The sequence below is a fragment of the Toxoplasma gondii genome, chromosome III (genome assembly GCF_000006565.2).
Source record: "Toxoplasma gondii ME49 chromosome III, whole genome shotgun sequence".
Classification (NCBI taxonomy): domain Eukaryota; phylum Apicomplexa; class Conoidasida; order Eucoccidiorida; family Sarcocystidae; genus Toxoplasma; species Toxoplasma gondii.
The window spans coordinates 1,303,659-1,329,970 of NC_031470.1; the positions used below are offsets into that span (position 1 = coordinate 1,303,659).

General features: G+C 53.4%; 3 protein-coding genes across 3 annotated transcripts in view; all 3 read left to right on the forward strand.

Annotated features, from left to right (window-relative positions):
* Nucleotides 1–1,668: 1,668 nt before the first annotated feature.
* TGME49_253920 (hypothetical protein) lies at nucleotides 1,669–6,032 on the forward strand (the record flags this gene model as incomplete). Its single annotated transcript, XM_018781031.1, has 4 exons — nucleotides 1,669–3,359; nucleotides 4,098–4,300; nucleotides 4,703–5,141; nucleotides 5,759–6,032. 4 exons carry the CDS (start codon nucleotides 1,669–1,671, stop codon nucleotides 6,030–6,032), a joined length of 2,607 nt encoding a protein of 868 aa, XP_018638160.1.
* A 724-nt stretch (nucleotides 6,033–6,756) lies between these two features.
* Nucleotides 6,757–9,847, forward strand: TGME49_253925 (zonadhesin family protein; the record flags this gene model as incomplete). The annotated part of the gene is made up of 5 exons (XM_018781032.1): nucleotides 6,757–6,990; nucleotides 7,640–7,824; nucleotides 8,517–8,602; nucleotides 8,964–9,243; nucleotides 9,673–9,847. The coding sequence occupies 5 exons, from the start codon at nucleotides 6,757–6,759 to the stop codon at nucleotides 9,845–9,847; spliced, it is 960 nt and encodes a 319-aa protein (XP_018638159.1).
* Nucleotides 9,848–11,246: 1,399 nt separating this feature from the next.
* TGME49_253930 (GCC2 and GCC3 domain-containing protein) overlaps nucleotides 11,247–26,312 on the forward strand; it is a gene marked incomplete at both ends in the record, with an annotated part of 36,060 nt that continues 20,994 nt past the window's right edge. Inside the window, 21 exons of the mRNA XM_018781033.1 lie at nucleotides 11,247–11,429; nucleotides 11,726–11,924; nucleotides 12,446–12,725; nucleotides 13,522–13,908; nucleotides 14,712–15,015; nucleotides 15,393–15,639; nucleotides 16,274–16,675; nucleotides 16,969–17,556; nucleotides 18,054–18,428; nucleotides 18,913–18,960; nucleotides 19,400–19,539; nucleotides 20,166–20,242; nucleotides 20,784–21,179; nucleotides 21,588–21,946; nucleotides 22,360–22,506; nucleotides 22,789–22,946; nucleotides 23,418–23,646; nucleotides 24,138–24,188; nucleotides 24,602–24,947; nucleotides 25,454–25,604; nucleotides 25,919–26,047. Of these exons, the coding sequence (XP_018638158.1) occupies nucleotides 11,247–11,429; nucleotides 11,726–11,924; nucleotides 12,446–12,725; nucleotides 13,522–13,908; nucleotides 14,712–15,015; nucleotides 15,393–15,639; nucleotides 16,274–16,675; nucleotides 16,969–17,556; nucleotides 18,054–18,428; nucleotides 18,913–18,960; nucleotides 19,400–19,539; nucleotides 20,166–20,242; nucleotides 20,784–21,179; nucleotides 21,588–21,946; nucleotides 22,360–22,506; nucleotides 22,789–22,946; nucleotides 23,418–23,646; nucleotides 24,138–24,188; nucleotides 24,602–24,947; nucleotides 25,454–25,604; nucleotides 25,919–26,047 (5,196 nt within the window). The remainder of the gene's footprint in view (nucleotides 11,430–11,725; nucleotides 11,925–12,445; nucleotides 12,726–13,521; nucleotides 13,909–14,711; nucleotides 15,016–15,392; nucleotides 15,640–16,273; nucleotides 16,676–16,968; nucleotides 17,557–18,053; nucleotides 18,429–18,912; nucleotides 18,961–19,399; nucleotides 19,540–20,165; nucleotides 20,243–20,783; nucleotides 21,180–21,587; nucleotides 21,947–22,359; nucleotides 22,507–22,788; nucleotides 22,947–23,417; nucleotides 23,647–24,137; nucleotides 24,189–24,601; nucleotides 24,948–25,453; nucleotides 25,605–25,918; nucleotides 26,048–26,312) is intronic.

Consider the following 26,312-nt stretch of genomic DNA (forward strand, 5'->3'; position numbering starts at 1 on the left):
GCCACATTTTTCCCGTGGAAAGTGGTGCTTTGGCGATGCCGGAAACGACTGCGGTCAAAGACTTCGCTCTGGCCTTCCCAGTGGAAAGTCTTGCGCTGCCATCGGACACTTTTGTGGACGTTTAGTGACCTTATACAGGCAAGGAGGGGTAGAGAGATGGCATTCTGTGCGGACAACACATGATTATGTCCGTCGTTTTTTCAGATGCTGTCCCTAATACAGGATTTGCCGAAACCGAAGTTTTAACTGCGCAATTTTGAAAGCGGCGGATCCGAAACCTTAGGCCCGCCACGGGAACTCGATGCGCCTGGAACATGAAGAGACGTGTAAGTTGCAGGTAACCGGGGTATTGACTACAGTCGTTTCCTCTCTCGACACAATGTCAGCGTTTCAGGGGTAATGTTAACCACTGTGAAACACAAACGTGTTACTGTGATAAGCTAGTCGGCGTAGCGTTACCGTATTGTGATTGATCCCTTGCGCCAGTGGCAAGTCATTCGTCTGCAGCAGGTGGCCACATGATGTAGTAATTTGGAGAGGCGTAGCAGGAATAAAAACGAAAGTGCAGAAGGGCGTAAACTCCTTCTCCTAGGTCCTTTTTCTGCGGGCGATGGTGCGGGTAATGGGGTGGCGACCTCGTCTCGTATGGGGTAGTTAATAAATAAAAATACCCTCTCTGCTGCCGAGCCTGTCGCGAGACGGTCAACCCGCTCACGGTGTTCCCTTTACGTGCCCGTCCAGCTGACGAAGATTTTGCTGAAACGAGAGCTCCTTCACGGCTGTTTGTCTCCTGTCCAGTTCTGAAATCATCGGGTGGGTACACGCTTTAGTTGATGACGGAAGGAATATCGCGGCTTTCGACGATTGCTGAGTCAAAGCGTGTCGCGGATTCTGAGCGTTTTACGACGTTTGCAAAGTCGCTCGTAAAAGGTGCGTGGAAAAGCTTCCGCGCCGTTGACCAAGAAATGCGTGCACACTCGCGCGTATGGCGATTTCCGTCGTGTTTATGCTGCTCTTCTCTGTATTCAGACTCTACACATTCGGGAAAAGGTAACGCAGCAAACAAAAGTACACTCGAGGTAGAATCTCCTTCCCTGTCCTCGCTCCGTTCCGTGTCTCTTCTGTGCGATCCGTCTTGGAAGTAAAGCTCTGTCACCCGCGGCGAGTGTGTCACCAATTCCACTTAGACCGTGCCGCAACGAGGGGAAAGACCAAAGACTTCACACAGCCGGCTACAGTTTTCGCTCACTTTAGACTGCAGGGGAACTGAATCCTTGCATAGTTAGCATAGAACTTGCCGCGGCATGGAGCCTTTGGCTCATCGCGCCTTTCATTTCAACAGTTTAATATGCAGTTTCATATCTAGAAAACCCCTGGCGCCTACTTCCTTCACCGGCCTCAGTGTTTTTTCACCTCTCCTCTCGCATTTGACTATCGGCTGTGAGGAGATATTCTACAGAAGAGGCCCCAGATACGGAAAGGAGGCAAAGACAGCATTTTTTTCCCTCGCGAATGTCGTGCTACGCAGGTTTGAGCCCGAATCCTCAGCCTAACTAACAAGAGATGTCAACAGTCTGCCACTTGCGTGGCGACTGTCTGCCCCACTGTAAATCTGTATATTTCCTGAAGTTCTCAAATTAAAACGTTGATGTCTCGAGAAGACTAGCGATGGGGGCAGCGGTGGACGACAAGCCCCCACTTCACAGGGGCGGGCGTCAGACCCGACAGAAATCCGCTGACGCCTTGAAGCAACTACTTCTTTGGAAGGAGGGCGGACGCCACTGCAGTCTCTCTTGTCTTTTTCGTCTTCCTTCCAGCGCCAAAGCGGTCTTCGTTCTCGGCTGCTTCGTCTACTTGTCAACGTGTTGCAAACCGATCTTGTGTACAGACGCCCCAGAAGCGTCAAGCGTTCGACAGAATTTCTCCACTATCGAAACGACGGAGAATGTCGAGCAACATGCTGTCAGTGAAATAAATTCCAGTCAAAACTCGGAAGGCCCTTCTGCCGGTCTAGCAGAAGCGGAAGGACGAAACAGAAGTCAGGGCACCGAAGGGGAAAGGAGTGTTCCGTCAAACCGAGCAGGGCGAGAAATTTTGCTTGACCGTCACGCAGCATTTCCAAAAGCCATCCGTGTTGGAGAAAGATTCGGGGAATTGGAGTTCAGTCAGCCGGGGAAGAGCCGCGTGGTGCAAGAATCCGCAAGTTCCTCCCGTTCCGTCTCGGTAGTTCAGCACTCTCCTTTCAGGGATACAGGGAACAGTGACGACCATTGCGACGCGTCCATCGACGAGGACAAAATTTTATTTCTAAGGCAACACAAACGTGGTGGTGGCTACGTGAGAGTGCCTGTGTTAATTAGCTCGCGCTTTCTCCCTGCAGCGTTCGGTTTGAGATTATATAAACGGGCAACTCTAGGGCAACACCTGAAAGTATCATCGGAGAAGGCCACCGCACTTTTCAACACAACAACTTCAAACACATCTTCTGACGACTCTTCGCATTCATCTGCTTTACCTCCTTCTAGCAACTTACTGTCAGCGGCTCCCGCTTCCTCCGACGAGACGCCAGCAGCCTCAACAGAAGGAAACGACACGTTTAACGCACTGCCAGTCTTCTTTCCGCCTTCGGTGGTAGAAGAGGCAACCCGCCCTCTGGGCATCGCTGTGAGGCCACCGGTGGTCGCTATCCCAGCTGGTGCGACAGATTTTGAAGTGCAGATTCAGCTTCAGCGGAAACCCCGAGGTCAGACAGTGACCGTCCAGATCGACTGTTATGCGCTCTCTCCAGTGAAGCCGGTTCTTTCGTCACAAGAAAAAGAATTAACAGGACAGGATGCATTTTCATCAGACGGTCCATCTGACGGTCGTTATCCCGATGGGTCTTCCGGGACCGGTGTAGGAAACAGCAAGAATGAGGCACAGGAGGCTGTGATGACGGCAAATATTGGAACGGGCGACAGTAAGCCCGCAAGTGCCTCTCAGAAAGGATTGATTCTGTCTGCGCGAGAAGAGATTAAGCGTCAGGCATGGAAACAAAGACACTGGAGAACGATTCACGTGAAGGAAGCGACAAACGCGAGATGCCGTGTCTCTGCACGGTCGTCAGACCCAGACGAGGAAGTAGTTGTGAAACGTGGCACATTTATTGAGCTGCTTAGCCTCACCAAAGCATTGCCTGTTCATTCAGAAACCGTGAAGGGAGACAAAAGAAACTCCCGGCCGGCGGGCGCTGCGACCGATGACAACAATTTCCCCCCTCCTCCGACACAGCCCTCCCTGTCCGGGGGAGAACGACCCTGGTGGTCGCTGTCAAGGGAATATCCAGTCAATGTTTATGTCCCTCCACAAAATCGGAAACAGTAGGCATCATTAAGAGGAAAGGCCAAGGGAACGTACGCCTGATAAACACTGCTTCAGGAAAACGCACTTCTCACCACTCATGTCCAAGCCTGGTTGACAGGTCCACCTTCCTGTGTTCTAAGCCATGCAACAAAAAGCAAGCATGCATCGTCTCCACACATATTCAGCACTTGATAAGCGAGGACTTAACGTGAAAGCAAGACCATGCGAAGTTGCTGCACAGGCCTTCTCCGCGGATTTGCTCGACATGCATCGATCTCACGATAAGAGATCCGCTGTCAGAGTCGACGCCTTACAAGATATGAAATGCGGTCTCAAATCATCTTCTGCATTGTGATATGTCTGTGGAAGTCAACTGCGGAATCGATCAAGGGGAACCACAGATGGACGGGTCCTATGAAACAACATGTACCTCTATACGCCATGTATGGACGGAAACGGCAACAACACAAGCACGTGCGTCCGGTCGCACCTGTCAACTGCAAGGAAAGAAGAGCATGCTCTGTAACTCTCCTCGCTCGACGATAGATGACGCAGGCGGCGGCGCTACTATTCCTCGCATCTTAAACAGAGGCGCGGTTCCCTGTGAGAAGATCGGTATACACTTTGTCGAGTTTTACTCGAACCTCCCAGGCGTGAAATTCGTTCATCGAGCTCCCGAGCAGCTCCCAGGCCAGCAGGAAGCGTAACGCCTGGCACACCGACGGGAAGTTTCTCCTTTCTTTCTTTTCCTGCAGGAGATGTCAACCCGGGACTCTGCGTGCCCTAGCAGGCACGTCGTGTCTGCCTTGCATGCCCGGCTTCAGATGCTATGATGAAAAACATTACGAATCATGTGCATTCCCCACATGGTCTCCTGAAGGGTCGGCGACGTGCTTAACCCCCGGTCCACACACTAACTCGATGGGTGTTGGCTCTGCCCCTATTCCGTGCGGCGAAGGTACGCTGAACCGGAGAAGGGTCTGGGTTTTAGACAGAAACAGTGACGCAACCGACAATGCCTGCAGGGCATGTGCACAACAATATGTCGAGAGCTTGGCCAGCAGATAGCGGACCACTCATATTCTTTTAGAGCGGTGCCGACTTGAAAGGCTTTACCACGTGGCTCTGCCCCCTCATTTCCGTTTTACATCCGTCTCTTGAGTCATTTCCCGACCTTCGGGTGTCTGCTTGCGCTGCGTTTCGTCTCGTTCTGCCTTGCTTTCCTCGCCTCTTGCCTCCTACAGCTTCTTCTTTCTCACTGCAGTGTCCTCCATCGGTGCCGTCCATCATGCGCGTTGCGCCTCACCCCCCACTTCCCGACGCAACCGGTTCCTTTGTTTCTCGCCTTCTCTGCTTTCAGGGACTGTGTCTACCGAGGCATCGGCCAAGTGCATGCTCTGCCCAGTCAATCATAAGTGTGTGGTTGATCGCATCGGAATTGAGACACCATGCCCCAAAAAAACATTTTCTGATCCAGGAGAGGCCGAGTGTCGCTACTGTCCAAAAAACCACGACTGCACAAAAGGCGTTATCCAGCCATGCCCGTTTGGGCAAGTCTCTGACAAGAAGGGTACAGGCTGTGTCGACGTAACTGACGGGTCCTACCTCGATCCCGACTCGAAAAGAGCGAGAACTCTGCCTCAGACATTTGCCAATGATGGAACAGGAAGAAGCTTCACGTGGCTCTACGTGACCAAGGCATTCACAGGCTGGGTTCCTGGCACCGGGAGTTCCAGCAAGAAGGTGCCGTGCCCCCCCATGGCTCTGTGCACTGCAGGCTGGTATAAACTCGGAGTCCTGTAGGTCGCTAGAAGCACAGTTAGCGTCTAACATACAACAGCCAGTATCGACGTAGACGCACGGATAGACGTAATTAATCCTCGTACGGTTCATACCTATTTGACCCCTCAGTTTTTATGTTAAGACGTCCTGGAGTCTAGAAACCGAGGCAGAAAAGCGAGGCCCTTGGGAGTTTGGGTGTGTATATACAGATACCGATCCTCAGGTACACACGACAACCTACATAAGCGTGTACTATCATGCACTTTCATGATGCAAATGTTGCCAATTTCAGCACTCGTGATTGAATTTGTTTCCGGGAAATTTCAGCGACACTCCTCTCCTCTAACTCCGGACAGTTGCAGACCTGCCTTTCGCCGTCTTGTCATTCTTGAGACCAGATGATAATCAAAGGACAGAGAAAAAACATGAATCCAGGACAGTCGGAACCTGGTGCCTCCCACGCACACTCGGCAGCACAACAGCATAGACACTAGATACAAGTTAGCTCATTCATCGGTTAAACGACTGTGGCCCGTATGTTCGGCGGTTCTTGACCTCGAATGTCTAATTTATTTCCCGTTTATATCTTGACCTTGTCTTCCGCCGATGCCTCTTGTCTGTCTTGTGTCTGTAGAAAAAACCAATGGAGCAGCTCGAAGGATGTCCTCAATTATGGGGCAGCAGTACCGGCGGGGTGGTCGAGTATCTTTGATCAACCGTCTGCTGATAGAACGAAACAGATGTTTGGTTACTATGGTTGGGCAAGGAATTCGATCAGCTTCGGAGATGATGACTTTGCTTCCCCTGACAATCCCTGCCCTACTGGCTACTATTCAGATAACACCGTACGTGAGATCAAAAGCGGCGGTTTTTGCGTGCAACATTCTAGATCCCCAGGTTTGGGTTGAAATTACTTTTAACACCGCACCTACGTGACTCCTCAGTTCAAGTGACGGAGTTCTACACGTTGGACTACTGGATGAGTTCTTGAATGTCTTTGTTTATCCGGTCTAAGTTCGTGTGCAAAACATGTTTCGGTAGAGAAAACGGAAACCGGCGTTTGCGTGACAACGCTCTCGATCGAATTCTCCCGACATACACCAGGGTTTCACCGTTATTCTGGCGACTATCGGGGGGCAAGCGTTCGTTGGCTCTCATGATATACAGATGATCAAGTGTGTGCTTTGAAACCTGTACAGGAGAACAAGGGAAACCAGGCAGAGGGAAACATGCATCACAGGGAAAAACTAGCTTTTATAAGTGGTATTTCTGTATGCATGCGTGTACGTCGATACGCGGAGTTTGATCAAGAATGCACCAACTGTTTATCGGCATCCATGTTCAGTTGTATTTGCCTGCATCAACGCACAACGCTTTAATGTGCAGGGCCAGGAATTCCAAATGTAAATGCGTGTGGCGTCATTTACAAAGTGAATGCCAAATTCAGTACACGAGAGGCACTGCACAGTGGGCAGCTCCAACACATTTTGCCGAAGTTCTTCAGCCTTTCGTTGCATGTATGATTCCCTGGAGAAAATTGCTGTGATGACCAGCCACACACTAGATGTGGCGACTACTGTAGAAGGAATTCAAAGCCTGCACCGCATGTGTTGCTTTGATTTTGCCATCCAGATGAATTTCAAGAAAGAATGCGTTCGCGCAGACAGCGGGTACTGCCCCAGGGGATCCCTTAGCGACTGCACAAAACACGAATTCCCCGCCTTGCTCTCCAACACCAGGGGGTCCGCACATGACGACATTTATGCAGTCCGTACAGGCTATCACGCCCTGCGGTCTGTCAAGGGCAAAGAAGAAGTTGTCAAGTGCAGTGAAGGACATATCATCTACGGAAGGACATGCTACACAGTAAGGGCAGACATGCACAACCGCTCTAGCCAGAAAGCAGTTCATTTGTGTTCAGTGAACATGCTTTGTACTTGGGTGCACCGATGTCCGAGCATCCCTAAGTAGTTGCGTCTGTATGCAAACTGATCTGGTCGTTCATGCTTTCTCAAACATTTGCTACTAAAGACGTCCACATAGACGGAGTCATTTTGTTATTCGACTACGGGAGAGACACGCGTCGCTGTCCTTTCTTGCATTCTTCCTCGACCCCTCCACCGCCCGCATGAACCCCCGTCTGGTATGTCAAATCAATAGACATATTTGCACCTGCGCGTTCCTGTGAAGAGGAAGAACTAGACGTTTCGAATGAGACACCGTCGACCGCGTGCATATTTCTGCAACTGTACGCATCTTCAGCATGACTCCAGCAAAACACGGATGGTTCCTCTCACGGAAGGCCAGCAATAGAACCGTTTTCTTCCACCGCATGCTTGCAATATGTCTTCCGAGAGTTATGTTGCAGCATGTGCTTAAGCACTAGCCACTGACTTCCGTAGACGGGGTGTGGAGCTGCGCAGTGTTCTCTTTTGTGGCTGAACCTGTCTACCGGCAGCTTGCTGTCCACCTGCTTCACATCCCTTTCCTCTTGTCGTGCGCTTCTCGGCTGTAGGGGACTCTGTTCGGCAAGCCAGGACGGCCAGGAATGATGTTCAAGTGGAGGAAGTTCTTTGAGAGCCACACAGCGAATCGCGAAGACCTCCTTGACGTCTGTCCAGAGGGCCACTACTGCCCGGTGCCCTCAGTCGTCACCAAGGTGGCCTGCCCAGAAGGCACCGTTTGTCCTCAGGGAACCAAGTAAGTGGTGACAACTCAGTTGAGATGGTCATTAGGGAGAAGGCAATGAAAGAAATGATGCACACGGGGTCGCAGACTCCTTTCTGGATAGAAACCGGCCTTCAGAACGCATGCGGTTCCCTGGGAGGCACGCTGAAAGGAGTCATAGGCATGGGTGTGTTGAGTGAGGGCTTTGAAGATGTCTAGGAAAGTGTGCATAGTGGAATGGGGAACACCGTCTATAGCGTCTCCTTCTTAAAGCGCACTTTACGTTCCTTCACTGTCTCCTCTGTAGCCCCCTAGTGCTGCCGTTTTGCAAGCGTGCCTCCCGTGTTGCTTTCCTATTAACAACGTAGGAGCAGACGAGAAAAACATCTACAAGTACCCCGAACAGTCAGAAGGAATCAGTCATCCAAGTTCGTTGATTGTTTCCCTAATCGTCCGTAATTCTCTCGAGCACAAACCTAATCCTCTGGTCAACTCTGTATCATTCAGCCCAGTTAATGCGTGTCTACGATTCGGCGCCTCCTGCTCCTTGGGGAAATTTCTGTTGCGGTTACCGTGATGATCGGATAGTGAGGGTAGAACGTGTCCGAGAGTGGTTGTTTGGTATGTTGTATGGGGACGAATGGAGCAAAAAAATCCACCGCCTTCTGCATGGGCAACTCACTTCCGTTTCAGTGCCAGGGTGTTGTTCGTCGTTTTCTATTCAGATGGAAACATCAGTACTCGTGCCTCCCCGGTACATACGCGCCGACAGCAGTGACATCAGAACAAGACTGTCAGGCTTGCCCGCCAGGTAGATTTGCTGTCTCTCAGAAATGCATGCTTACACTTTGCGACTGTGCAGTGATATGCCAGCTGCTGCGTACTTTGTCTCCATGGGGAAGAAGCGACTCCCTGCTGCGCGATTATCCAAGCAGAGACGGCCGAAACACCCGTCTAGATAAAGACAGACACATCTATGCCTGCAGTGCTATTAGTGCGGCACCAAATATTTCCAGAGAGGCAAATGAGCTCTGCACTGCTGGAGAGACCAGTCGATCCACACTGCGTCAAGCAGACAGCCATCTGAAACTTGAGGTTGAAAAACGTAGTCGCATCGTCTTGAACAACGAACGTCATTGTTGGTTTGCACGGTTCGTCTGCTGCTTCTCCAGGCTTCGGCTGTCCGATCGGAAACGAACTGATCCTCTGTGAAATTGGTTTCTTCTGCCCCGCCGGCACCCCTCATCCGGCTGCTTACCCGTGCCCAAAGTGGACGTACGGCGCGACAGCCGGTCTGCATTCTCAGAGTGCTTGCTCGCCGTGCCCCGTTGGCTTTGTTTGCGATGGAGGCACTTCCCTCTCTCTCCCCTGTCCCAAGGGTCACTACTGTCCTGCCCAAGGCCTATCGTCTCAGGACGCTGTGGCTTGTCCTGAAGGCACTTACAATCCCAGGTCAGGACGTGACGCCTTTTCTGCACAGACGCAACAAACGATACCAGAGAGGGGGTCCAGAAACAGGGAAGGCTCATGTCCCCACTCACAAGTCACCACGCAGGCCGTTCTTTTTATACGCATGTAAATATACGTGTGAGGATACTCTCCGAAGCACCCACAGTCTACACGGTAAAAGTAACGGTTCGTGTAGCTGACCGGTGGCCAACGAGCGCGTGTATGTGCGGTCAGAGAAACCAAATAGAAGCTGCATGACGTTTCGAGAGCTCCAGCACATGTGCATGTATGGGTACACGACCACATGCAAGTCCGTGTGTATGTATTATACGCAAGTGTGCGCGTAACGGCACCGAATGAGTCCGCGAATGACACTTGCGTCTTCTTCCAACCTTGTGTTTGTCACATGTCTTGCTGCTTTGCTTGCATCAGCAGTGAAGCCAGAGCTGCTGGCAGCTGTTTACCATGCCCTCTGGGATACGCGTGTGATGGCCCCGGTGCCTGGTCGAAGCGTCAATGTGGACGCGGCACCTATTCTGGTAAGGCAGCTGCGCATGCATTGAAAAGAACTGGCACGTGCAGTGAAAAAAAACGAACGCATGCGTAAAAGTATCAGGCTTCTCGTTCGAGTCCGATACAGAAATAGGTTATGTGCGCGAAGACGGGATCGCGTCGACTTGTCCGGTACACTAGACCCTTTTAAGAAGAGACAGGGAGCAAGCCTAAGTTTGTAGCACAAAAACACTCGGCATCTGCGATGCCTCTGTTTTTTCGTGACAAAATCCAATATGGAGCCGAGGCAGAAATGGTGTTAAACGATTCGTGTTTCTTTTGCTGGATATTCGAAGAGTCTCGAAGTTTACCGAGACGGTACACACATTTGATCGCAATGACGTCCATCGTACAGCAGCAAACGACTGGGCCTGCACACACGGCGAGGAAGGGCAGGATTCGACAAAAATGATACGAACTGACTGAGACGTCTGTTGCCATCCACCTTGTTGTCCAGGCGAAGGCGAGGCGGCGTGCAAACCCTGTCCAGGAGGTTCTTTCTGTGAAATTGGCAGTGCCCCACAGCTCTGTCCTGCTGGTTCCTACTCCGACGTTGGAGCTGACAGCTGCGTCGCTTGCGATGTAAAATATCGATGTGACACGCCAGGGCTGAGCAAATATGAGGTTCTTCTTGAACGATTCTGTCCCAGCTGTGACTCGGTAAGATACCCTAGAAAGCCATTGATTCGACTTCGCGATATGTCCAGCTGTGCCGCTGTCAGGCGGTCTGCTTACTGTTCTTTGGATGACGCAGCAGCTCGAGAGCAAGGCAGTGGTATTCTGCGTCTTTTTTTTCTCAAGGTCACACAGTCCATCGTCCATACCTTCCAAGCGCAATCTTACCACACTTACTACTTAGACAGTTACTCCACATCGGGTTCGTTCTTGGCGTGATTTATGAAATCCGGGGTAATATCAACGAGCTAGTATATGAAGCAGCCATAGGAATGTATCGACCTTAATGTTTTGTATATACCCTCTCTCCGGAAACGTGGCTTGCAGCGATTTCTCGTGTTCAATGAATTTTGACACATCGTGTATTGAGCAACATGTCACCACCTCTAGCTCCGAATGCAGCCTTACGGATGTAGTTCCGATCATGAACTAATGAGAAGTTTCAGTGCTCTTGGGATGCAGGCGGCATGTGACGTAGGGGTAACTAGGCAACAGCTGCGGGTTACCTCTGAGGGCCGTCTTCTGGAATGTTCTGCCGTTATTCTGTTTTCAGTCTAGACCCAACAGACAAGTAGACAGGACTGAACTACTGTGGAGCATCTTTGGCACACATTCTCCCTCAGTGTCGTCGGCGAGTCGTGTGTATGCACCGTTCGCACTCTTGCGCTGTACCGTTAGCCGGCTGCTCTTAGGACTGCCTGCAAGAGCGTCACGCGTTTGATCTCCTTGGGCGTTTTTCTTGGGAGCCCAGCTTGAGCTTCCCGGTGGTTTTTGAGCTCATGTCTGTTCACACACAATGCCAGACTTCATCCTCGTTACCTGAGTCAAGCGGTGCACGGCTGAAGTGTGGGGCTCTGAATTCTGTTTTCCGTCCCTTTTTCGCCTCCATTGCCTTGGTACTGCAGTCCTCAGTGTCCAGAGATTCGATTACCACAGCCCCGGGAGGCTTCTGGCTCGACGCCGTAAGTCTCTGGCACTCTGACCTGACCGGTCGTATGCACTCTTCTCTCTCAGTCTCCCAAACGTTGTGGCGCCTTTTTCGTGAACTAGTAAAAATGCAGTTGGAAAAAAGCACCAGCCCCGTTACGTAGGTCGCTGAAAGTACAACACTCGCTTTCGCAGTCGTCTGCATCTACACAGGAAGTTCTCGAGACGACGTTATCGGACCCTGATCCCGACCCCAGTCGCTGTTTCCTTTACTTCACCCGTTTTTGCTGTCATTTTTGCCTCGCCGGCTTCCGCCTTTGGTCTTCTTCAGAGCACCGGCTTGCTCACTGCATGCGAACCAGGCAGCTACACGGTCTCCGACGGAGCCACGTCGGCAGCGCACTGCGTCGCCTCTCCCGCCGGCACCTACGTCTCTTATTTCGGGGCTCCAGAAACTGAGGGCAGATGTTCGAGGGGGTACTACTGTCCTGCTGGGTCGACGTCAAGAGAACAGATAAGGTGTCCTTCTGGTAAGGAAACTCTGACGTGGTACAGGGGCATTGCGAAAACCATGGAGCGCTGCAGAGGCCATTCGTCTTTTCATTTTCTGAAACAGAACATGGGAGACAGTCAGGTGAAAAAGACTACTTCTCATGCTAGTTTCTAAAAAGCTGTGTTGGAATCTGCAATCTACCTTTCACCACGCTGTTTACTCGGTCTTTCCATCTGCTCGGAAGTGCGTCTATATCTTCCGTGTTCAATATGATCAAATTCGTTCGCATCCCATTGCGAACAGCCGGACAGGAACGTTGTTGGAAACCCGCCAGAACAAACGAGTTGCAGAGCACGCAGTTTGAGTCACATCGATTGGCTCCTCCATTGGGGGTATCGACCAGAATAAAATATCCCTGAACTCACAAAATGACTTCCTGATTCGGCTGCTGCCAACGCGCAAAACACAAAGCGAGGCCAGATGGTGCCACATCCGTTTTGAACAAACGTTCTCTGCGCTTTGTGTTCATCTGTCTCCACCTCGGTGTCTCTTCTGCAGGGACCTACTCCACGTCTCCGGGAGCAGGTCGCCTGGACGAGTGCGTCGCATGCCCCGCAGGCTCTCGCTGCCTCCAAATGGCCCTCACCGACATTCGATCGGATTGTCCCCCTGGCTTCTACTGCCCTGAAGGCTCCACGTTTCGCGGGGTCTCCTGCCCCGCAGGCACGTTCAGGGCACAGAGTCAGGGCAGAGAACTTGCAGACTGCGTGCAGTGTCCTCCTGGAATGTATTGCCCTGAACCTGGGCTCTCTGCACCTGCCGCCCCTTGCAGCGCTGGGTGAGAAGGAAGAGCGCATTCATCACAAATGTGCATGCTCAAGTGGATCTCTCTCTCTCTATCTACATGTCCACATAAATGCAAATCCATATACAAATATGTGGGCTGTACGTGCTTGGCCAATACGCCTTCAAACGTAAATGTACATCTCTGCACGTGAATCTACACGTCAGTGCATGCATTCAGACTGATGTATTGGCAAGGCGTTCTGAATGAAATTGGAAACCATGCTTGTTGCCTGGTGCGCTCAAAAAGCAAGATGTATACGGGAAAGCGTGCGAACCATCGCTGTCTGAAATGTCTCTGCACATTCAGACGCTTGTGCGAAGGTCACCAGCGGAAGCTCCGAGCTGGTGCGGGGATGACGTCGTGACGAAGGCGTTCTTATATTTTTATTGTTCAGCTGTCCAACGATCAGCCCCCCTAAATGTGCCGAGATGTTGCTTGAAAAAATAATTCATGCAAAGAGTATCGGCTGCCTTTGAAACGCATAACGCGTTCAATCGCGCGAATGCCTAAAGTAAGACGTTGCGTTGTGAGTGGATGTTCCCGGGTGGATCGTGAGTCCGGGTACGATTGCATTGTAAACCGCCTTCTGAAATGTACGTGCCAATTGGTTTCTGGCGTCTGTTCAGACGACGGCAACGAGGGTCGTACGTCGTCGATCGGAAGCGAGGCTCAACTCGCACATAGCTGTTAACAAAAGACAAAGAGACAATACACTACGCAGCTCTCCTAGATCCCGTTAGTGCTTGCTGTCGAAATGGACTCTCTGCCTCTCCCCTCCTGCCCTCAGATACGTCTGTCTTGGAGGTGCCAGCAGTCCTGCGCCAATCGACAACATAACGGGCCAAGTGTGCCCAGCTGGGGGGTTCTGCCCCGAGGGAGCGACCGCCAATGCGCCATGCCCTGCCGGTACGTACAATCCGCTTCCGGGGGGGAGAGACGCTTCGTCCTGTTTGCCCTGTCCTGCGGGTCAGTACTGTCTAGGAACAACAAACACGACACCCGACGGAGCCTGTGAAGACGGGCATATTTGCCCAGAAGGGTCCTCATCTCCGACAGAGACTCCTGCGTCTCCGGGCCACTACGCCGTCCACCCATTCGTCACTGAGGAAAAGTGCAGACGAGGCAGCTTCACTGAGAAATATGGCCAATCGGAATGCACTCCGTGCTTGCCTGGGTAAGCGAATAACAAACGCAAGCTTTGCTTCACGCAGGATAACCTCTCCATTTATCTGTCTGTCTATACATCTGTCTCTCTCTGTCAATCTGCCAGCCGATCGATATAGGTGCGCAGAGGTCAGCACGGCCGTCATATTAATATGTTTGACAAGTGGTGACACAAACAATTGCCCACGTATGTATTTACTTACATCGTCGTCCATATATATATATATATATGCATATGCCTACAGATGTGAGTGATCATGCATGTGCATACATACATGGATGCGCGTGGTCCTGAGTCCTTTACTGTATTCACCCGTGAGGTGGATCTTCAGCGAAGACTCAGAGGCTTCATCGAATGTCAGCCGGTTCCATAAAGCAATCGACGCCCCCACCATCACTCGCAACGCGTCTCCGGTTCTTAAACTCGCCGTAGTCCTAGCCTTGCAAAAAAGAGGTAGCTAACACAGCTTTGCGAGACAGAAGAAACACAAAACTCGGTGTCCAGTCGCTCATTCACGCTTGCATGCGCGCTTTTCGTGCGAACACCTCCTTCTTGACGATTGGTCTCTGTTTACTCGCCCTCAGTGCGTATAGATGTCCTCGGAGCTGTGTCTGGATTGCCCGGTTTTCCTGACTCGCTCTGACTTTGGCCCATGCGGCCAGGCTCATGTGTGGTTTTTCTTCTCTCAGTTCCATTGGTGCACACGCCACGTTTTTTTACGCGCCCACGTTGCATCTTGCCCCTCCTTGAAAGACTCCGTCTGCGGCACTGTCTGGCTTTCGTTATGGGGGCTGTTCAAATTTACGCGCTAGGTCCTATTGCAACGACGAGGGCATGTCCCGCGTCAAGACCTGCCCTGCAGGGACATTTTGCCCAGAAGCGTCGCTCGTCACGCAGGAGTGTCCAGTCGGAACCTACAGCCCCGTTCCCCTTCGAGGCTCCATTGACGACTGCATTGCATGCCCGCCGGGCCACTACTGCTCTAAAAGCCGCGCGACCCAACCGAGAGGGCCTTGCGCTCCCGGCTTCTTCTGTCAAGGCGGGGCGACAACAGACAGGCCTGCAGAGGGTAGTGGACAAGGTGGGCCCTGCCCTGTTGGTCACTACTGTCCAGCGGTAAGCAAGACAGGGGGAGCAAACAGTCCGAACTGGGACCGTCCTGCTAGAAGGAAAGCTGATGTGCAGGCCAAAGAAACGGATACGGTGGGCAAGAGGCAGGCGCCACCAAGTTGTGTCTGCACATACAGAAGAGCAGCTCTCTGCACACATCTGGTTCCTATGCCGCGAAGGCACGGGGGAGTGACTGGCGTTGACTCTTCGGATGCTGGACTCGATAGTCGAGGAAGAAGGTGGAGTGGGGGACACACACACATACACGGCCGCCGTAGCGTCCTGCTGGGCCTGGGTAACCGGCTGTTTCATAGCGCACTGTGTATAAACGAGTTCTCCGACGCGGGTTTCGATGAATGCGTGGTCTGTGCGATTCGCTTTAGGAAACCGAGGTGCCCACGCCTTGCCCTCCCGGGACCTACGGAGCGATGCAGGGACAGAGAGGGCCAGGATCTTGCCTTCCTTGCCCAGGCGCGACGTTCTGCAGCCAAGCGGGTCTGTCGACGTTTGAGGGGCTTTGTGCAGGAGGATTCACCTGCCCCTCTGGGAGCATCAAGCAAAAGCACACTCTCTGTCCTGCTGGGTCCAAATGCCCGCCCGGGAGTGTCTCGCCCACGGCGTGTCCTGCAGGTACTCGCTTCGATTCCCAAATGCTTCGTACGAGCTTGAAGAGAACTATCTAACGCCAGATCTCCATATATCGTTAGATGGATAAATGCAGCCATCCAAATGTGCGTGTGTGCGTTCGTTCGCGTTCTTGCCAGTACTCGAACGCAAACACGGACTCCACGTACGCCTGATGAACATCCTCCCCAAGTCTGAATAAAGTCTTGTTGCATGTTCCGTGCAGGAGATGAGGTGTGATTGGTTCTGTGACTTGTTTCAATACACTTTCCTGTCACCCCTGAACTGGCACTTTTGTCTGTTTTTCGGGGTCGCGGAATCCCACCGCAACTTGCCAGTTTCAGAACTCGAGACAGCTCGATCCATTTACTGACGAATGCTCTTGTTTCTTCAAGTGTGGCTGCACGAGAATGCTATCTCCATGAATGACCGTTATAAGTCTACTGGTGAGGCAACTCGTGGTTCATCGTTCTGCGATTCTGTTTCTTCCATCGTCACGGTCCCCCATTTGTGATCCGTCGTTTTGTCTCGTATGCTCGTGACACGCGTTTTCGCTCTAGCCCTGTGCTTTTCTCCGCGGATGGTCTCCGGTTCTACCCCGTTTTTTCCTCTCCTCCGAATTTCGCGTCTCTCACCGCAGGAACGTACCAGCCCGATGAAGGCCAAGAAGACTGCTTGCCCTGCCCTCCAGGATACAAGTGCCCCTCCAGACAGACAGCGTTCCTCAACCGCCCGTGTCCTGAAGGAACTGTGTGTCCTGACAGCAGTACCACGGAGCCGCAACAGTGCCCCGATGGCACCTACAGTGTACATACAGCGCGGATCCACATGGAGGCATGTCTCCCCTGTCCGCCAGGCCTGATGTGCCAGCTGAGCAATGCCAAACCGGACACCACCGGCACCGCGGACTGTCCTGCAGGCTACGCGTGCTCTGGCGGTGTCAAAGCTACAGGTTCCGGGGTAGAAGGCGAAGGAGCTGTGAGATGTGAGAAAGGCTTCTATTGCCCTAGGGGGACTGGTGAACCTATACCCTGCCCCGCTGGTGAGCTCTCGACATGCGCATCCCTGACCAAATACCTCGAGACAGGAGAGCGACAGATGCGACCTGAAAGACAATGAACCGGCGATCTACACAGACATGCTTGCAAGACGTCTCTGGGTCGCCAAAGCAAGACACACATTCACGCTTCCAGAACCGGTTCCCTTCTCATCGTAGTGTACTCACCGTGCTCCATCACACACCCCTCATCGCTTTGCCTTCATCTCGCTTCCGACGATGCCCACTCGCTTCCGTCTCCCTCCCCTGTGCTCCCTCTCGGGGTCTGGCGTTTGCAGGAAAAGTTTGTGCAGCCGCACAGCTGGGCACCGCTGACGTTCCTTGCCCCGGCGGCCGCTACTGTCCGATGCAGTCGTCGGAAGGCTTCCCTTGTCCTGCCGGATACTACTGCCCTCAGGGGTCAGCAGCCCCCTTGCGATGTCCCCTGGGGACGATCAGCACGTACACGGAGAACGCCGCTGAGGCACAGTGCACAAAGTGTCCACCTGGCAAGTTCTGCGACGGGACGACGAACGGGATCGAGGACCAAATTGACAGCACCGCCTTCAGCGGAGAATGCCGAAAGGGATACTTTTGCCCAGAAGGCCTGTACACCGCCATAGGCACGCCGTGCCCCATCGGCTTCCACTGCCCCGTCGGCAGCGCCACACCGCTCGCCTGCCCTCTGGGGTCTACCACGGCTGCTGCTGGACTCTCGGAATGCACTGGCTGCGATGCAGGCTTCATCTGCTCGGATGGCAACGTGCAGCCTTGTCCTGTTGGTCAATATTGCACTGCGGACAGTCTACCGCAGGACTGTCCCTCGGGGACCTATAACCCCATCGCAGGAGGAATAGACTTCGACGCTTGCCGGCCCTGCCCTCCTGGTGAGATGCAGAAGCAGACGCAGGGCTGTGGAGGCAGGAGCGTGACAGATTGACTGTCACTTCGATCTTGATGGGACCCGACAAGATGGAGACTGAAGCATTCACGTTTACGTCTCGATCCAGCCTCGTTCCAGTAGAGAGCCTAGGCGCATTTGAAGACAACACACCGTGGGGATTTGGGTCTTTGTTCGGGCACCGGTGCATACCAGGGACGATCAACACTAGCTCGTCTTACTCTCCCTTTGCTGTTATTGCATTTGCATTTTCACACGGTTCATCGGTCTCTCTTATTGCCCTTTTATTCGTGTGGTTCTGCCGACCACGCCTGTTTCTCATCTCTATGAGATGGCACCTTCTCCCTTTCCTTTCTTCAGCAGGTTTCACCTGCGATTTGTTTCCGGAGCTACGGGGGCGCCTCTCTGTCTCCAGTGCCCTTCCTCGTTACCGATCGTCCCCTCCCGTGCCTCTTGACTGTTCGCTGGTCTGCGTGTGCCCAGGCAAGGCATGCAGAAGGAGCAGGACGTCAAAGCCAGAGACATGTCGAGCGGGCTACTTCTGTCTCTCGGAGGTGACGGTGCTGAACCCCACAACTTTGTCTGAGGCGCAGAGCATCGCTGTTGCCGAAGGAGAAGCCGGGGCAGCTACGGAAGGCGGAGGCCGGTGCCCGAAGGGGTATTACTGTCCAGCTGGGACGCGCGTGCCTCTTCCTTGCTCTGCTGGACATCACTGCGGAACTCTTGGCCTGGCGGACCCGCGTGCGCCCTGCAGTGCGGGGTACTACTGCAGAAGGAAAGCTAATTCAGCGAGTCCACCTGCCCCAGCCGGTGCCACAAGCTGCCCTTCTCAAGACCACTATGGTGCATGCACTCCCGGTGAGGTTCACAAGACTGTGAGAGGTTCCGTCAGTCGATCACAGTGTTCGTACTCGTCGCATGGTCGTATGTAACCTAGCTTTAACTGGGGAGAATGCAAGTTGGACTGCGGGCTCAGGTCGTGCGGATCTTTGTTAACGGGTCCCAAGTTCTGTTCTACTGACAGAGCTTAGTCAAGATGGCGATGCTTGTAAAAATACCAAAACCGAAGTCCATGCATTGGTGTGATTAAGACGATGGCAGCACTGAGGCCAAGAGGGTAATGCCCTGCAAGGGGTAAAGAAACAAATGGGCCAGCTGGACTCTTGCGTTGAAAAAGAGACGTATGCGTCGTCAGGACGCATAGATCTTGAAAATGAGAGGAGGTGTAGCAGGAGAAAAGAAGCAAAATGTCACGATGGTGTCATGCGGGCGATGAACTGTGCGTATAACGTTCTGCGATTGTGGACTGGGCTGGTGCACAAATTCCTACGTTTTTGACCAGGTCATTTCTGCCCTTCTGGGTCTCGCGTCCCCGAGGCGTGTCCCCCCGGTGAGAAAGAGACAAAAGTCGCTCCGTGTTGATTCGACATGTTTGTTTATTTTGGAAGCGAAACCACTGATACACACGACACAAAAGGCACACGCAAAGCAGATTCTGTACTGCATGCATGTTTGCTGAAAACGATCAGTACATGTGGAGTAACACAGCCTGCGCCGGCCACTTGGTACTCTACTGTGTGCTCTCGGGGGATGTAGCAATCCGAGGATCTTCCGTGTGCTCTTTTCCACGACTAAAGAGTTCATCATGAGGATGTCACGTCGGTCTCACCAAACCTCTGGAAGTAACCGTTTGCTTCTCCATACTTGCGCATCGTCTACGAGAATGCACACGAGGTTGCAGATGAGCTAAGAGCGCCACATGCACCCACCCTTGCTGTTGGAGAATGCCCTTCCTGCATCCCGTGTGTCTTTTCTTCTTGTCGCGCCAGGTACCTATCGGTCTTTGCCCCTCGGCAAGAGTGCCGGGGATTGCGTGCCCTGCCCTGGGGGCCGATATTGCTCTGGGCGAGGTCTCGTCTCTCCAACAGGCTCTTGTCGACCAGGGGTATTCTGTACGAAAGCAGCTGAGGTAATCGATGCGGCCCCGTCTGTGGGTCGTACTGCAGAATTTTCTGAATTGTTCGCGCGCCTCAACACGCTGGAGCAGCATGTTGCCTCTCCGTGGATTGCTGCGGTTCGGGGTTTGGGTCTCTCATGGAGAATTTGGTTTTTCTGAAGCGAAGTCCATTCTACACGTTGCATGCCTGGCATGTCGCGCGTCGGTGAAAGCAGAATTAGATCTCTTGTCCTGGCTCGACGATGGTGACTTCCTTTTCTTGGTCTCTTTGATGCATGCACGTGAGTTGAATGAACGTCAGTGACTCGCGTCCTAACTACTCAGCGGAATAAATAGACACATGCTCACACCATCTCCTGGTCGGCATTGCCCCTCCACATTCCCACACGGTTTGCCTCCTGCAGTACATCCATGCCCATTTGTGTGCCACTATTTTCATACTGCTGTACCGCAAGTAATTTACCTGAAATGAATGTCCATGTCCATGGTGAACCTCCCACTCGCGTACTTTACTCGTTTTTTTGAGAAGCGCCTCACACCATTTCTGAACGTTCTTTTTCCGATCCACGACTGATCCCTGCTCTGTGCCTAAATAGCGTTCTCGATTCCATGCGGCCTCTTGTTCGCGGTGTCTGCAGACACCGGATGGAACCTTATGTCCCGAGGGACACTATTGCCTGGAGGGAACAGTGTCGCCAAAGCCTTGTGCAGCAGGGTATGCACTGGAAGTTGCTTCCGGACTTGAATTCTTGTCTGGCCATACCATTGCTCAACAAGCGCTGCACTTGCAAACGCATCTGCATGCGATTCCCGGCTCTCTACACAGAGGGGACCAGCGACAATCGTGGAGACGCGTATCGTGAATGCACCTGAATTTCGCGAAGCCAAGAAACATACACTGGCGCAGGCCGTGGGTGACAGTGCAGCCTTATATTATCCACCACGAAATGTCGCCCACGCTCGGTTGCTGTGTGTCTTCCAGCTTGGGGTATCGTCTTTGACTCTTCGCGTGGAACTACTGGCCGATAAAGACGCATGCGCCCTCTCTGTTCCGGCGTGATTTCACTCTCTGGTTGCGTGTGTACCACGTACTGCCCCGTCCGCGTCTCATCACCCGTCCAGCGTTCCAACATATTCGCGTGCCTCGCCTGGGTCCTGGTCGCGGCTTTACAGCTCGGAGCAGACACACGGAACTGACAGGTTCTTTGCAAACTCCGGGCCAGTGACGACTGTGGTTTTTGTCCACTGGTCTTCAGAACATACCAGGCGACGGTGGGACACACGAGCTGTAGGACCTGCCCCAAGGGGTTCCTCTGCGGCCCTGGAACGGGCACGGTGACTCCAGTGGCCTGTCCCCCGGGTCACTTTTGCCCAGCGTCCACTTCAAAGCCGTCCAAGTGCCCTGCTGGAAAGTATTCCCTCGTCGATGGCCTAGCGGAAGAAGCGAATTGCTCGTGGTGCCCTCCTGGAAATGTCTGCACGGCAGAAGGCGTTGCCACAGAACTCAAACGGTGCCCGGCCGGGAGCTACTGCCCAGCTCCGGACTACGTCCTTTCACCTGCCACTGGAGGCGACGGCAGCAGTGGGGCTTTGAAGGTCACCTGCGCCTCCTCAACTGGCGGCGTTCCCACCTGCGCCATTGACGCACTTGAGTGAGACTGAAGGACAAGGAAAGCGTTTCTCACCGGCAAGTGGATTCCGAAACCCTGGTGGTCGGGGTCGATCTTGTCTGCACACCTGCGAATAATCAGAGCTATCGCGAGATGTGAGGGTGGCACAGAGAGACCTCAGTACATTGCGGATCTGCATAGGGGGCGTACGAACAAGCTGTACAGAGATATGCACTGCACATGTGGAGTTTCCCCACGGACCGTGGTGCTTAGAATCAGCGGGCGCCTTTCGCCTTTAGGTTCCTGCAGCTGGCAGACTCCAGCGAAAAGGTAAGAGAATTGTGCCGAGCATTTCTGCGGGGCTTTGAACAAGGATGGAAAGACGCCTTTGCGTGGAGGAAAGGGAGGAGCTGGAGGCGTCTGTCGCTTGTGGAATTTGTCTCTTCTCAGGTGTCCTCTTGGTTACGTTTGCCCAGAGGGCAGCGCAACTGCCAAAAGATGCCCCCTAGGCCAGACCGTCGCCGTGAGCGGCGCAGCGACCAACTCCGGATGCAAGCCGTGTCCAGCGGGACAGTTCTGTTCTCCCTCAGGAGCCGTCGAGCCGTGTGCCGATGGCTTTCTCTGCATTTCTGGGGCGTATCGGCCGAAGCCGTTGACCGCGAAAGTCGGACGTCTGTGCCGGGCTGGACATTTCTGTCCGTCGGGCACCACCGTCGAAATCGCGTGTCTCCGGGGCACTCTCAGTGTCGGAGAAGGAAGTGGAAACGCCTGCGACGAGTGTCCGCCTGGGAATGTCTGCGATGCAGAAGGTAAAGAAGCGACAGTCTGGTGCAAATCTGTCTCGGGTATTTGTTGGCTTGCATGCAGATGGTCCGTCAGCCGCGTGCCTAGGGACATGCCCAAACCTAGCATACCGAGTACCCCTCCAGTTCGTTTGACCTACGGGCAACCAACGGCCTGACGACTGCTGTACCAGGCCTCTTCACTCCACTGCTTCAGACTGCTCAACGTGCTGCATTTCAGTTGATGAGTGACATTCATGCTTGCTGAGAACCGCAAGACTTCGATGACACAGAGTGTTCATCCAACTGGCCTGCTTTCAAGACGCTCCTTCTTGACACCGACGGGGGAACGCTGCGCGCAAACTGCGCTAGACTGAATGCCAGTGGAACTGTTTCGAGAATATGGGGACGGTCGTTCTTTGCTTTGCCGTTTTTCTCAGGCATCAAGGCTCTAGACGACCATCGGGCCTGTCCAGCGGGCTCTTACTGCCCACCTGGTAGTGTCACAGCGATTCCTTGCCCTGCTGGGACGTACAGCGCCTTCACATATCTCGCTTCCTCTCAGGAATGCCTAGCCTGTCCTGCAGGTAACGAGGAAGATACACGAACACCACAACCGTCTTTCCCTTCGAGTATCCGCGTTGGCGCTAGAGACCAAGTCCCCGTGCTGGCCAAAGCATATCCATACAAACGCAGACGTACAGATTTGTCGATACAAACAGATATACATCTGAATGTATGTATGTTTATTTGTATATGCGTGACCACATGCGAGTAAGGGTGGACATCACCGAACAGGTACCTGCTGGCTGCGTGTGGGGAGTTCAGCCGAGAGAAGGAGTTTCCGGTGCCGTCTTGTGGCTTTTTAGGAAAGTACTGTGAGAGTGCGGGAGCCCACGCCGTGACTGGCCCCTGCGACGCAGGCACATGGTGCAAGCGAAAATCGACGAAGCAAAATCACTCAGGTGGATACGCGCCATCGAGCCTCGTTGCCTGCCCTCAAGGTGCCTATTGCTTACAGGCCGCAGTAAGCGTTTCTGGCTCCCTGGTGCCTTCACCCCCATGAGGCGCTGGACACTCTGCGCTACGTGGAGGCTTCCTTCTCAACAGTCAATGGCCTCGGCCGGCGTCAACACGATTTCGTACTGTTCATACCAAGCTGACAGCAAATGATAAGTCAGGCGACAATCACGCCTTTTACTTCTGTCGTGTTCAGCGAGAAGTGACACTCTCGTTAGATGCTAACGAGCAAGGATAAGGAGAAGCGCCCGTTCTGCGTGGGCACACTTCATTGGTCACGGCCCCGGCCACTTTGTAGACTTTTTCGTCACTTCGGCAAAGATCTTCGCGTTGTCTTCGTGTTCAAAGTATTGCAAAGAACCTCTGCAGGCGAGCGACACTCCGCCGCTCCACATTTTCTCCCCCTCCCCCCCCCCCCCCCATTTCTCTCTTGTTTTCATCCGGCTTTTCGGCGACTGTGTGTTTCTTGCCGCTCTAGCCCATGCCTATCCTGTGCCAACCGGGGACCTACCAGGACGAGGAGGCGACCGCCGACGCGTGCAAGCCGTGCGCTGCAGGCACCTTTTGTGGGTCTGCTGGCCTCACGACGGAAGCAGGAAGCGGCCCTTGCCAAGCAGGCTTCTTCTGCAAGGAAGGCGCCAAGGTCGCCGCACCGAGAGACAAATCAACTGGGGATATCTGCAAAAAGGGCCATCATTGCCCGTCAGGTAGAGCAGCGATTGGCTACAAAGAGTGTACACGTTTTCGCGTGCCTACGGGGTCCAGAGAATTCCTCAGAAAGAGCGCGCCTTCGTGTCACCATGCTAGCAGGCTCACCGTGAGTCACGCGGCTGTCTCAAAGTCCCAGATGTCGAATGTTTGCGTTCGTCTGCTCTTCGCTCTTCGTTTCGCAATTCACCCGTGGGGCCTGCTTCTGTCTCTCTTTTGTGACATCGGTTATCCGTCAAAAGAACATTTGACGACGGTTTGACGCTCGGAGTTTGGGTGTGCTACCGTGTTGCGTTTCTCTCCAGTTTCACACCAGGAGAGGGACATTCCCCGAATCGATCGTCCCGACGCTCAGATGCATATGCTATGTGTGAGCGTATCTTGTCTTATTTCGTTTGCTGTCCAAACTACCGGAAACGGACGCTCTCGAGCACGAGACGTGTGCATATGTGATGTGCCTTGTTCTTCTGCTGGTCTGAATGCGCGGCAGGATCCAAGGCACCTCAAGCGTGCCCCCCCGGGTACTACAGTGACGAGGAAGGTAGATTCTTATCTACGAGAAACCTTGCAGGAAGCCGGCATGATTCTAGATCACCAGACTCTGTCGAATGATGTGCGAAACACGGAGCCTTCGCGGCTCCGCACAATGTAGAGAAGGGTCTTAGCCTGAAACGTGGCGACTTGTGAGATTGTCTCGCGGCGTCAGTCACCTCCTTCCGCCAGAATGCATGCGCGACTCCCCATCTGCCCCATACTTAGACCGACACTGGCTTTGGTTGGGTGTGTACCTCTTAGCGATCTGACAGCAGTTTGCCTGTATCCCCCAGAGACCTACCTCAGACAGGTGCTCACAGCTACTCACTTTCCATCGACACGCTCGCTTCTCCGCGTACCCCTGCACCCTTTTCTTTCCTCGATACTTGCCTCACTGTGCTCTCTGTCTTGAATCTCTAGGTCTGGCCACATGCAAGCCATGCCCTGCAGGCTCTCTCTGCCCTGGAGGAACCAACGGGGAAATCGGGGGCTGCCCTGCTGGATCCTTCTGTAAGGCGGCTGTCTCGGCTGCTGCGGCATGCCCCGATGGAACGACAAGCGAAGTGGAGAGTCTTGCGGAAGAAGGCCAGTGTGCCGACTGTCCAGCTGGAAAAGTGTGTGAGGCTGGCAAGCCGCCAGCCTCGTGTCCCGAGGGCTTCCTTTGTCTTGCGGGAGTCGGACCCAAACACATCGGAGCTTCGAACGCCGATATCGATGAACTGTGGCTGGACTCGACCTTCTGGGGTGGACATGCGATTCACTACGGGTGAGCCGTTGAGGCACAGTTGCCGTACCAGGCTCTCCATAAAAGCACCGAGACATGTCAGGGCAACACGGGATGGGAGCACTCAAACGTCGAGAACGTTCATGAGGGAAAATGCCTAAAGATCTGCACATAGGCGAACTCTCCTCACACAAAAGTCCTACGAGCGCGTGAGTGGGACGAGCGTTGAATCAGTAGATGCTTGGCACTGGCGGAATGGCAAAAACATGTCACATGAAGCTACACCTACCGGTCCGTCTGTATGCGGGGTTCTTCGTTTCCACGTGCACATCCCTATGTATGCAACTACGCGCGTTTTTTGGGGGCACATGGGTGACTCATACAGTCTCGTCAGACGCATGTGCCAATTTCACAAGCCCAGAAAAAAGGACCACGGTAGCAAGAACGGCATCAGATGAAGCATTCACACTGCGGCATCCAGAGACGCTTCATTGGGGGCTCTTGGATTCCTCTCGTTTCTCTGTCTCCTGCGTCTCCGCTTCCCTCAGCGGGGCTTGCCCGCCTGGGCATTTTTGCCCCCGTGGGGCAACAGCCCCTGAGCCGTGTGCCCAAGGAACTGTTCGCGACCAAACCGGAGGCAAAAGCCAGGCCGACTGCACCAAGTGCCCCATCGGCAGTTTCTGCGATCCACGGATGCCGGTGCGTCTCCTGCTCACTGACGCGCTGGCCACGGCCCGCATACGAGCCGTATATAGATTCGTACCGCATCTTCATTTGCATGCACGCGCACCATCCGAGTCGGAGAAGGCGACGGTAATGAGAGGAGGCTGCCTACAGACGCTCCCCCATACACAAGAGTTGAGATTTATGCAACATCGGAGACAGCTGTGTGCTTGTGAACGGCGCACGATGCTGCGGCCAGACTTCCCAGGTCGGCGAAATCTCCACACTGGAGACATCATCCGTGAACACGCGTTGCTGACACTCGGTACTCCTTCGAATTCTCTTTTTAGGTCCCTGTTTCCTGCCCCCCTGGATACTACTGCCCCGAGGATACCCAGGAGCCGTCTCCCTGTGAGGCTGGATCTTATCTTACCGCCAGCGGCCACTCCGAGAAGTCCGCCTGCACCATTTGCCCGGAGGTGCGTTGTGCCTCCTAATGGATCAGAGATGTCGTATGACAACCTCGACTCCACTCATCCTTGAAGATCTGCACGGACAACATCGGAGAGATTGCATAAACTGGAGGATGTGTCAGGTGCCTTGCATGAACACAGGAACACAGCAGATCCTATCGACCATGGACGCACATATACAGGCGTTTCTAATATATATATATATATATATTGTGTGTACATAGAGAGCCGTCGGTGTGTAACTATGTGGACACTGTCTCAAGTAGCCGTT